This window comes from Aplidium turbinatum, chromosome 13, assembly GCF_918807975.1.
Source record: "Aplidium turbinatum chromosome 13, kaAplTurb1.1, whole genome shotgun sequence".
Taxonomy (NCBI): Eukaryota; Metazoa; Chordata; class Ascidiacea; order Aplousobranchia; family Polyclinidae; genus Aplidium; species Aplidium turbinatum.
In genome coordinates, this window is record NC_137484.1 from 24,617,133 (window position 1) to 24,629,423 (window position 12,291).

Genomic DNA, 12,291 nt, shown 5'->3' on the forward strand with positions numbered 1-12,291 from the left:
AATTTGTGTTTATTCTGAGAAAAATATTCATCCTCAGGCTGAGGAAGCTTCTTTGAGAGCTTGGTCCCGTCAGTATGGCACACTTGTAGAGGCATTGAACTACTGACGCTGCCCCTGCCAGTGTAGACCAGTTCTCAAAACGCGTTGATCAACACACACTCGGGGACCGAGCCAGCGCTACTTCTACTTGACCAGTAAATTGTGCTGAAATGGAACAAATTCCATATTTTTCTCGATTTTTGGGGAGACGTGACAAATTGCCCCTCCTGGATCCGCTACTGTGGTAAAGGGAGCCAAACTTGGTGGCAAAGGGAGCCAAAATTGGTTTCATCTCCGAAACCGAGCCCTCTAGTCCAAAGTGATGTGTGGCAGAGTCAACATTGAAGCCTGGACAGTGGACAAGACACTTGGCGGATTGTGTTCACCTCTGCCTCTCTTGCGCTCAATCTTGTTGCAAAGGACAAGATTTAAGTTTCATCGACAACGCGGCAACAATCTTTGAAAGTTCGTGTTAAAAATTTCCAATGATCCACAACTGAATATATTGACGATATTTGCAGTTGCAATCGCAATATTTGACTTTTAAACAAAATATTTCCGTACACAAGTTTCAGTGTAATCATATAGCAGACCATCATGTGTGATGCATCAACAATCGACCAAGAAACATAAACAAGTTTGTGTTTCAAGCAAATCAACCGATGACGTCAGAAGGCATTGAGTACATTTGTGTAGAATTTTTTATTAATAAGACACAGCATTCCAGGGGGTTTCACTTTTATGAAACTTGATCACAATGTTTCAGAGCAGCAGCTTCTGTCGAGGCGATGAGGTTGAAGCAACTGGACCCTTCTATTTGTCATAATAGCCGGAACGGTTGCCAGAGTGGAAGTAGAACGAAACGCAAAGTCAAGTCTTTGAAACTGTTCACTCCCATGTAGCGGTTCTACTTGCTGCTTCGTCTATTTGCTAGGTGGCGAACGAGAGCCGTTTAGGTGCTGCATGTGCCTATTGGCACGTGACCTGTTATTGTGGAAACAAAACAAATTTAATTGAGAAAAAGATTACCAGAAAGATAAGTTTGGTTGGTTGGTTTTGAATTTTTATCCTCGGACTGACAAAACCTTGATAAGTTATACCTGGTAGTTCCGCATACTTGTAGACTTGTAGAGGCTCTTAACACAGGGCCGGTTACCGAGATGATAGAGTGAAGTTATTCCGATTGTTGAAATGTTGTTGCCGGGAAATTATTCCATTCAATTGGTGCCGCTGAATGGAGAGCAGTCCTGAAATGCGTTGCTCAAGCGCACACCCCGAGAGACAAACTTGCGCCGCATGATCTTGAGGCGGGCGCTTAACCACATAGACAGCTATTGAGCCGAGCGGAAGAAGAGTTGGAATCGTTGACGCATTCTACAAACTTCAGCTGCAAGATTTAAACTTTTCTTTAATTTCTCATCAGTTCAGATTGCTGCAACAAATTGTGCCAGGCTATAAACAACAGGAGGTGAAAGTGATCAGTTTTCAAAGTTTGGAAATGCAACTCAGTGAAGTATCCTGAGCAGGATGTTTCATTTGGAAACATGTCAACTTTGGTCGCAAACAATTTTGCTGAGCGTCTGCTTAGGACATACTCCGCTTACATGATGACCCAACACATACCCCGCTCATATGATGACCCAACACATCCCCCACTTACATGATGACCCAACACATACCCCACTTACATGATGATCCAACACATACCCCACTTACATGATGACCCAACACATCTCCCACTAGCATGATGACCCAACACATACCCCGCTTACATGATGACCCAACACATCCCCCACTTACATGATGACCCAACACATACCCCACTTACATGATCACCCAACACATACCCCACTTACATGATGACCTAACACATCCCTCACTTACATGATGACCCAACACATCTCTCGCTTACATGATGACCCAACACATCCCCCACTTACATGATGACCTAACACATACCCCGCTTACATGATGACCCAACACATCCCCTACTTACATGATGACCCAACACATCCCCCACTTACATGATCACCCAACACATACCCCGCTTACATAATGACCCAACACATCCCCCACTTACATGATGACCCAACACATCCCCCGCTTACAAGATGACCCAACACATACCCCGCTTACATGATGATTTAACATATCCCCCACTTACATGATGACCTAACACATACCCCGCTTACATGATGACCCAACACATCCCCCACTTACATGATGACTCAACACATCCCCGCTTACATGATGACCCAACACATACCCCACTTACATGATGACTCTACACATCCCCCACATACATGATGACCCAACACATACCCCACTTACATGATGACCCAACACATCCTCCACTTACATGATGACTCAACACATCCCCCGCTTACATGATCAGTGATCACCCAACACATAACCCACTTACATGATGACCAAACACATCCCCGCTTACATGACGACTTAACACATCCCCCGCTTACATGATGACTCAACACATCCCCCGCTTACATGATGACCCAACACATCCCCGCTTACATGATGACTCAACACATCTCTCGCTTACATGATGACCCAACACATCTCCGCTTACATGATGACTCAACACATCTCTCGCTTACATGATGACCCAACACATCCCTGCTTACATGATGACTCAACACATTCCCTGCTTACATGATCAGTGATCACCCAACACATCCCCCACTTACATGATGACCCAACACATCCCCCGCTTACATGATGACCCAACACATCCCCGCTTAAATGATGACTCAACACATCCCTCGCTTACATGATGGCCCAACACATACCCGGTTTACATGATGACTTAACACATCTCCCACTTACATGATGGCCCAACACGTCCTCCGCTTACATGATCACCCAACACATCCCTCGCTTACATGATGACCCAACATATCCCCGCTTACATGATGACTCAACACATCTCTCGTTTACATGATGACCCAACACATCCCCGCATACATGATCACCCAACACATCTCCCGCTTACATGATGACCCAACACATACCCCACTTACATGATGACCCAACATATCCCCCGCTTACATGATGACCCAACACATCCCCGCTTACATGATGACCCAACACATCCCCGCTTACATGATGACCCAACACATCCCCGCTTACATGATGACCCAACACTCCCCTACTTACATGATGACCCAACACATACCCCACTTACATGATCACCCAACACATCTCCTGCTTATATGATGACCCAACACATCCCCCGCTTACATGATAACCCAACACACCCCCGCTTACATGATGACTCAACACATCCCTCGCTTACATGATGACCCTACACATCCCCCACTGACATGATGACCCAACACATCCCCCACTTACATGATGACCCAACACATCCCCTGCTTACATGATGACCCAACACATCCCTGTTTACATGATGACCCAACACTCCCCTACTTACATGATGACCCAACACATACCCCACTTACATGATCACCCAACACATCTCCTGCTTATACGATGACCCAACACATCCCCCGCTTACATGATGACCCAACACACCCCCACTTACATGATGACCCAACACATCCCCGCTTACATGATGACCCAACACATCCCCGCTTACATGATGACCCAACACATCCCCGCTTACATGATGACCCAACACTCCCCTACTTACATGATGACCCAACACATACCCCACTTACATGATCACCCAACACATCTCCTGCTTATATGATGACCCAACACATCCCCCGCTTACATGATAACCCAACACACCCCCGCTTACATGATGACTCAACACATCCCTCGCTTACATGATGACCCTACACATCCCCCACTGACATGATGACCCAACACATCCCCCACTTACATGATGACCCAACACATCCCCTGCTTACATGATGACCCAACACATCCCTGTTTACATGATGACCCAACACTCCCCTACTTACATGATGACCCAACGCATACCCCACTTACATGATCACCCAACACATCTCCTGCTTATACGATGACCCAACACATCCCCCGCTTACATGATGACCCAACACACCCCCACTTACATGATGACTCAACAAATCCCTCGCTTACATGATGACCCAACACATCCCCCACTGACATGATGACCCAACACATCCCCCACTTGCATGATGACCCAACACATCCCCTGCGTACATGATGACCCAACACACTTTCCGCTTACATGATGACTCAACACATCCCCGCTTGCATGATGACCGAACACATACCCCACTTACATGATGACCCAACACATCCCCGCTTACATGATGACCCAACACATACCCCGCTTACATGATGACCCAACACATCTCCTGCTAATATGATGACCCAACACATCCCTGCTTACATGATGACTCAACACATTCCCTGCTTACATGATCAGTGATCACCCAACACATCCCCCACTTACATGATGACCCAACACATCCCCCGCTTACATGATGACCCAACACATCCCCGCTTAAGGGATGACTCAACACATCCCCGCTTACATGATGGCCCAACACATACCCGGCTTACAAGATGACTCAACACATCTCCCGTTTACATGATGGCCCAACACGTCCTCCGCTTACATGATCACCCAACACATCTCTCGCTTACATGATGACCCAACATATCCCCCGCTTACATGATGACCCAACACATCCCCGCTTACATGATGACTCAACACATTTCTCGCTTACATGATGACCCAACACATACCCCGCTTACATGATCACCCAACACATCTCCCGCTTACATGATGACCCAACACATACCCCGCTTACATGATGACCCAACATATCCCCCGCTTACATGATGACCCAACACATCCCCGCTTACATGATGACCCAACACTCCCCTACTTACATGATGACCCAACACATCTCCTGCTTATATGATGACCCAACACATCCCCGCTTACATGATAACCCAGCACACCACCGCTTACATGATGACTCAACACATCCCTCGCTTACATGATGACCCAACACATCTCCCACTGACATGATGACCCAACACATCCCCCACTTACATGATGACCCAACACATCCCCTGCTTACTAGATGACCCAACACATCCCCGCTTACATGATGACTCAACACATCCCCGCTTACATGATGACCGAACACATACCCCACTTACATGATGACCCCACACATCCCCGCTTACATGATGACCCAACACACCCCCGCTTACATTATGACCCAACACATACCCCGCTTACATGATCACCCAACACATCTCCTGCTAATATGATGACCCAACACATCCCCCGCTTACATGATGACCCAACACATCTCCCGGTTACATGATGACCCAACACATCCCCCGCTTACATGATCACCCAACACATCTCCTGCTTACATGATGACCCAACACATCCCCCACTTACATGATGACCCAACACTACCCCACTTACATGATGACCCAACACATACAACTCTGACATGACCCTCAGCATGCTTTCGCTCGCATAATGACTTCCACCGTGGCATGCTTCCACATATCCACGTTCCCTCATTTACATGATGTCCAGATTGTCCACCTGTATGGTTTTCCTCGCATAATGATCCACTCATATGATGACGTCCTCACAATCCACTTACATGATAACTTCCACGTTGTCCATCGCCCACTGGTCTGCGCCGGCACCATTGTGACGTGGCTGCCACCATCGCATTGAAGTGTGGTCGGTCTTCGCCTAAACAATGACATGACGTCAATTGCAACGTCATTCTTACGAAACAATTAGTGATAATAACCATGACCTTTGATCTATTGGTTCATCGCTACATGATCAGAGCGAGCATCGTTCCGACAACTGCGGATCACGTGGCTACTGGATAAGAAGGTTTCGGCTACAAAGCGTTTCTTGTTTTATGTTTCACAATGGTTGTCATTTTTGCCTAAGCTTTTGTTGCTGAGAATGCATCATTCCAAACTCACGATGTTCCAGACTACACTGGAAAGCTGCAAGAGAGCAGCCAGTCTTTGGTTTCATCATCCAAGACACGCAGACCTTCCACTCCATCAGTTGGATGGAAGATGGTACAATCAATGATGGTCTGTGTCTCGAGCTGCATCTTATCGCGTCATCCGCTGCCTATTGGTCTCACCTTGGTCGGCAGCTGCACAGCGATGCGCTTCGGGATAGTAAATCGGTCGATTCTGTGCTCCTTGAGCAAGTGCCACGTCACTCCATTGTTTGTTGTATATTCGAACAAGACGCTGGCGGCACGTGACGAGTTTACTGAAGCGTGACACGAACCACGTGATGGCGACATACCGATTTGGATGACGTATTGAATGAAACTGAAAAATATTTTCATCCTGGTTAGAAATCCCACCGAGGTGGCGACCTTCAAGGGAAGACAATTTGTTGCAAAGGCTTGCCAATCAGGTTTTTAGCTGGCTTTTTGAAATCACCATCAACAAAGATTGAAGAGAGTAGCCTACTCAGCTCTTTGTTTGGAAAAGTGGTTTTCAACTTATTTTTCTGGAATGATATTTACGCTACTTTCATCGAGAATCGGCGTGAAGACCGTTTGGAAGAGGTCTGACTTGTTCATTTTCAATTCTCGAGCTTAGAATTTGAGAAAATAACGCTTCGCGTAAGATGACGCTTTGTCCAAATGCCAAAGCAAAAATACAAGTCCGCGCGATGCCTTGTTTATAAAAACATTGAAATAAAAACGTAATAATCGCTGTTTCTGACGCACCACAAACCAGCTACGCATACAGCAAGCAAATATGACGTCACAACTTTTCTATTCGTACAAATGCAAGCATCATTGACGTCACCTGGCCATTGTGACGTCCATTTCAACAGTTTGGAGGATTCTTTGTTTGCACCCATTGAAGTAAACTGTCCTTCCAAACCCGTACGGCCGCAAAGCTCCACACCCCCCAAATCCAACCTCACCACCGTCTATGACATGCCACAGTGAGAGAGTTGCAAGCGCACCCTCTGTTGACGAGGATAGTTCAAAGTCGTCTTTGAAGTCATGGATGAGGAAGGGGGCGACCGGATCGGAGCAGTCGGGACCTGGTTGTTAAGTCACAAAAGATGAGCGGTAAAGGAACGATCGCCATACCCAAGTTATTAAAACATTAATTTAATTTAGTTGATTGTTACGTCATACCCTGAGTTGATCAACTTGCATTATTTGCTTACAATCACATGATCGTCTAATGGTGACACATCTGGACGTGGACACTTCATCACTCGATGAGGAATGATCATCGACACTTACCTCCATATCCTGGATCACATCGGCACATCGGCCCCTCAACACACCTGCCATGCCCCCCACAATACCCCGGGCACGCCTCCCCAATGTATACGTCATCCAGTGCCCATGAGTACTGTTCTGGTGAGCCACCTTGCTGGTACCAACGAAACTGCGTCGTCCTGAGCGAAAACACGTCACAAAGCTAGGTTTGTGATGTATTTTTAGGAAAACTGTGCAAAACATATGATAAGAAATTGCGGCCTTAGCATTGAAGTTTTGCGCCACTCTTGCTACGATGTTCAAACTGGTTGGATTCGGGTTCAACGTCTGTTGAGATTCCATCACTGTCATCGTAAAAAACCTACAAAATGTCAGTGAAGAAAAGGAATCCATTTTATGGGGATCCATGGAAGTTTCCAATGAGGATCCCTATGAAGTCATCAATGGCAAAACAATCAACAGTGAAACAATGGGAATAGTCATCCACGTTTTGTAGCTTGAGATAACTTTCCTGACCTACAACTGAAAGGACGCACAGGAAGCCGCAGAAGCTTTGAGAGAAGTACAAAATTACCAAATTGTAACTTTCCGCGAGTCGCCAGAAAACGAAGAACTTACTCAGATTCGATGACGTCAAGTGGGATTGTGACGCGCAACCAGGATCGGTCAACCGTGTAAATGGAGGGGGAATGATGAACAAAGGGGGCACAAGTGAGGGAGAGTGTTGATCCAGGAAAGCATTCCTCAAGAACAAGTTGCCATACTCCTCTGTAGGAACAATAATGCTTAAAAAGACTTGAACATGTCACAGATGAGTGACGAATCCATTCTGACGTAACAAACCTTTTATAAATAACAGCACATTCTTACAGTGGAAGCGACAACTTCCGACGGACATCTCAGGGAGGCTCGTTCATAATGTAACGCGTAAACGCCACAATGCAACTTAACAATGGTCACAGTGATGAGGTAGATGTTTGGATGCTGCATTGTTTAAGTTGTGAAAGAGCGATTCATAAGTGAAAAGATTTCATATTTATCTAGATGGTGGTTAGGTCTGACTCACAATGGCTCCTCTCGATATTCCAAGCGCACTGCGAAGTCACGTGAGCAAGGATCAATCGCTCCAGAGCATCCCACTCGAATCTGAGTGAAAACAAAGAGGATTAGTGAAGACACCGCGCAAGACCGCGTGAGAGATTAACGTCTCGAGTCTCGAGGATCTAACTCACCTTGAACTGGATCATGTATCCAAACGACACCAACAGCTGCCGCGTTGTCAGACTCTGCTCCACCGAGATCTCGTCGCCCCCCGGCCACATGACCAGACGTGACCCGGGGTCACTACCGCACAAGTCCAGGTCAATGACCCCGTTTGGATGGAAGTCGAAGTTTTCGTCAGCAAGCTGTCCTGTATGATGTCATACTTTTTTAAACTACAAGATGCTGTTGTGATTAAATCGCGACTTGTTATACTTACAGTTGCCTGTGGATGCAATACCAGTGACGTATAGCTGTCAGCGGTGCTCGTGCAGCGTCAAATCTGACCACCAATTTATTATAATTGATGGTTTACTTTCCGTTGTTTGTAACAATAGCACGATCAACGAACATCCAGGTGCATGAAGAAGACAACAACAAGATCAAGCAGCGTTGGTTCGATTCTCGGGGTGTGCGCTTGAGCAACGCACTTCAACAACTGCTCTCCACTCAGCTGCTGATAGTGGATGAAATAATTCAAGGCAAGCAACTGAAAACTTCATTCTGTCAATCTCGATGATCGGGTCTACATCAGTGGTTCAAAGCATCTACAAGTATGCGAAACTACCAGGAATAACCTATCCAGGCTTTGTCAGTCCGAGGATAAAGATTTTCCCAATCAATCCATCGTTATAGCCAAGGCAACAATGCAAAGAAGGTTTCTTCCAAGACACATGCAAAGTCGTAAAGAGCGTATGGAATCACATGATGACGTCAGAACACAATAGCATTCCATAACAGCAAGCATTTGCACCGACCTATGTTGTGACGTGGTAACTGGGTCCTTTCCATGTCGTCATCAAGTGATATCGAATTGACGTCATGTCCTCCGATGTAGACGTCATCAAGAGCCCAACCAGCCCTATCGGTTCCCATGGTGACTAGACCTAATAACATCACCATAGCAAATCGTTTAGTAATATCGGTCATAGGTCTCGCGATGCTCGCGGGAGCAGTTTAAATTTAAAGTGAAACATTTGTCTTCTGAGTTTTGAATCCTCGCCACGCTTGGTCTCATTCGCCGTTCAACATCATTCAGAAGCAAAGCATGCCGCTACCGACGCGCGGTGAAGACAAAAATAACTTTCTCACTTTGGGAAAAGTCATTTAGTCATGTTAGTTTGTCACGTCACAAAGCGAGCGAGGCTAACCTGAGGAGTGGTCGACAGGGAAGGGTTGCCACCATCTCAGTCTGGTGGAGTTGGTGCGAGCTTCCAGTGGCAAACTGATGTAGTCATGGGTAGAAGTTTGGTAAGATGACGGCATCAGCTCCCGGAGGAACCACCAAGTTATTCCTGAGAAAAATTATCGGAAATAAGTAGAGTCCAGGTTGCGTCACTGCAGATACAAAACCGATGGATTCCTAAAGAAAGACCCTGCCAATCCTTATCAACGATAAGTACGAATGATATTCCAGGAGAAGCTAACTGCATCTTTGGATAAAAGCAATTCCATAAAAGAACTTGAAAAGATAAATAGTTCCTTACCTCCATCGGATGAATATTGAAGAATGATTCCATGGAAACGCGATTGCGCGAGATAGCACGTTACTGGGGTATGCTGGGAACCAATCACAGCAAAGTACTGGACGAATCTGAGGAGCAGAAACAATTACCGACAAGACACGTCACAGCAACAGTGAAAGAATGCTCCCAGGTCATCATCGACTATGACGTCACATCACCTGGCGTCGCGAAGGTCCAAGTCGATGGATTCGGCTTGACGTGGCCCTACGTCATCAAACTTGAGTGACAGGCCATCTATGAGCTGACCGCAGTCATTGTTGCGTTGGTCGCCTTCTAGAAGCCTCCATTGCGTCATAGTGACGTTATTGTTGAACGTGTCTTTGAGATAAGTCTGAAAATGCACATCATTGTAGTATAAAGTGAACATAAAGTTTATGCGACGTCACCACAACAGAACGTGGTTTCAAAGTACATCCCAAAAGATTCATGACGTCACCGAAAATCAGTCAGGAACCGGTCAGTCGGTTACCATGGAAACTTGGACAAACGGGAACAACTGACGACAACTGCCAAAACCAAGCAACAAAATATCATTTTATTTAATTGAATTGTATTCGCAATGACTTGCTATATGGTGTTGTAGGAGAAACTCTTCTGCTTCAACAAGTTAACAAACGTCAACTTCCCTGGTTGGGACAAAGGAATGCGACATCTAATAAACTCAGTTTATAATTAAACTCTGCTACTATCACAACTGATCCAAGGCAAAAGAAACCGAGAAAGACCAGCACAATATTTTATGCGGAAGGTTCGATTGCTCACAGAGACCGGAAGAACTGCGACAGTTGACAGAAAATTCGCGAATTATAGAGACTTTTAATGGACACTATTTTGCACCCTACTGGTGTGAAATAAATTATTATCATTTAAACACAACTGGTTGTCATGACAACGTTCTAACCTTCCGCTTTTCCAGCAGATGGCAGTTTCCTCCGCCAAACCCCTCATCACAACTGCACCGAGCAGTGCCCCCTCTAACCAGACACGCCCCATGGCCAGAGCACGCCCCAGGACAGGCCGAGCCGATGTAAATGTGGTCCAACGCCCACATAACATCGGACCTGTACTGGTGGAATCGAAAGCGCACGGGCCTAAAACAAAATAATAAGATTTAAAGTTCCATCACAAGATGTATACAGTGACAATCTGCTTTTATTCCGACGTTTCGTCAATCAGACACAACTGACTTCTTCAGGGGGCTAGACCAGGTAGTGACTAAGCAGATTGTCACTGTATACATTTTGTGATAGTTTAGCTTAATTTGCACCAGTAGAACATCTCATATTATTTAATTTAATGCCTGGTGAACAGCCTCATTCAATTTTCAGCATTGAAAGTTCCACTTAGGACCAGACCAAAACAATTGGTAACACAAATCTTTTTGCAAAAGTGCTTTTCCTTGGAAATTGGTAACTTAGTTAATGAACATTCCTCATTAACTTTGGTAGAGATTTTATGAAGCCAAGTAACATCAGTGGATTCAATCTCCAACCCTTGAAACTTTGTTGTTTAGATACTAGTAATGACGTCGCCTAACATTGTAATGACGTCGCCTAACATTGTAATGACGTCGCCTAACATTCTATGTAGATTTTTAGGCTGCTCTCGCAGTTTTTTCATGAGTTTATTATTATGTTAATACGTTTCATCCGCTGATGTCATTTAGCTTTATGTATTTAGCATAAGCAACAAATATGTTTCGCATGGTAGCTTGGGCCATCGAAGGCAGTGGTGCCGAAGTAGGGGGGATGGGGGGATATATCCCCCCCAATATTTTGGAAGCACCCCCCCAATAATTTAGAAAAAATATTTGTTATGAAGTTGTACTTCGATTTAGTTGTTTGCAAGCATCTCGAATTACTGTTGTTTTTCTTTTATTGATGTTTGATCACAGTTTTAAATTGTCTTAGATTTGACGCTAGACAATGAAGGACCTTCATTGAAAGTATTAAGGACGAGTTGGACCAGGCCACTGGCCACGGCACTGCAGTAATGAAGAAACTGCAGAAACATATTTGGTACTTGGGCTGATTTTGAAGCCTTTGGCACTTATAGAGAAATTTAGTATCACGTTGCAAGGAGAAAAGCTTGACATTGACTCTTGTGAAGAGCTGTTTCAGACCCTGAAAATCACTCTAGAGAAATATCGTGATTTGGAGTTTGAGAACAATTACAAAAATGCAGTTTCACTTCCGGAAAAAATTGCTGCAAATTTTATCACGCCTTTGCAA

At 45.3% G+C, this 12,291-nt stretch overlaps 1 protein-coding gene across 1 annotated transcript in view; it reads right to left on the reverse strand.

The window, feature by feature from the left end:
• Positions 1-516: 516 nt before the first annotated feature.
• LOC145781775 (reelin-like) overlaps positions 517-12,291 on the reverse strand; it is a 45,066-nt gene continuing 33,291 nt past the window's right edge. Inside the window, 13 exon segments of the mRNA XM_082593446.1 lie at positions 517-1,023; positions 5,649-5,743; positions 6,159-6,354; positions 6,844-7,087; positions 7,296-7,453; positions 7,893-8,042; positions 8,341-8,420; positions 8,507-8,685; positions 9,293-9,421; positions 9,686-9,829; positions 10,022-10,128; positions 10,219-10,391; positions 10,962-11,151. Of these exon segments, the coding sequence (XP_082449572.1) occupies positions 963-1,023; positions 5,649-5,743; positions 6,159-6,354; positions 6,844-7,087; positions 7,296-7,453; positions 7,893-8,042; positions 8,341-8,420; positions 8,507-8,685; positions 9,293-9,421; positions 9,686-9,829; positions 10,022-10,128; positions 10,219-10,391; positions 10,962-11,151 (1,906 nt within the window). The 3' untranslated portion in view covers positions 517-962.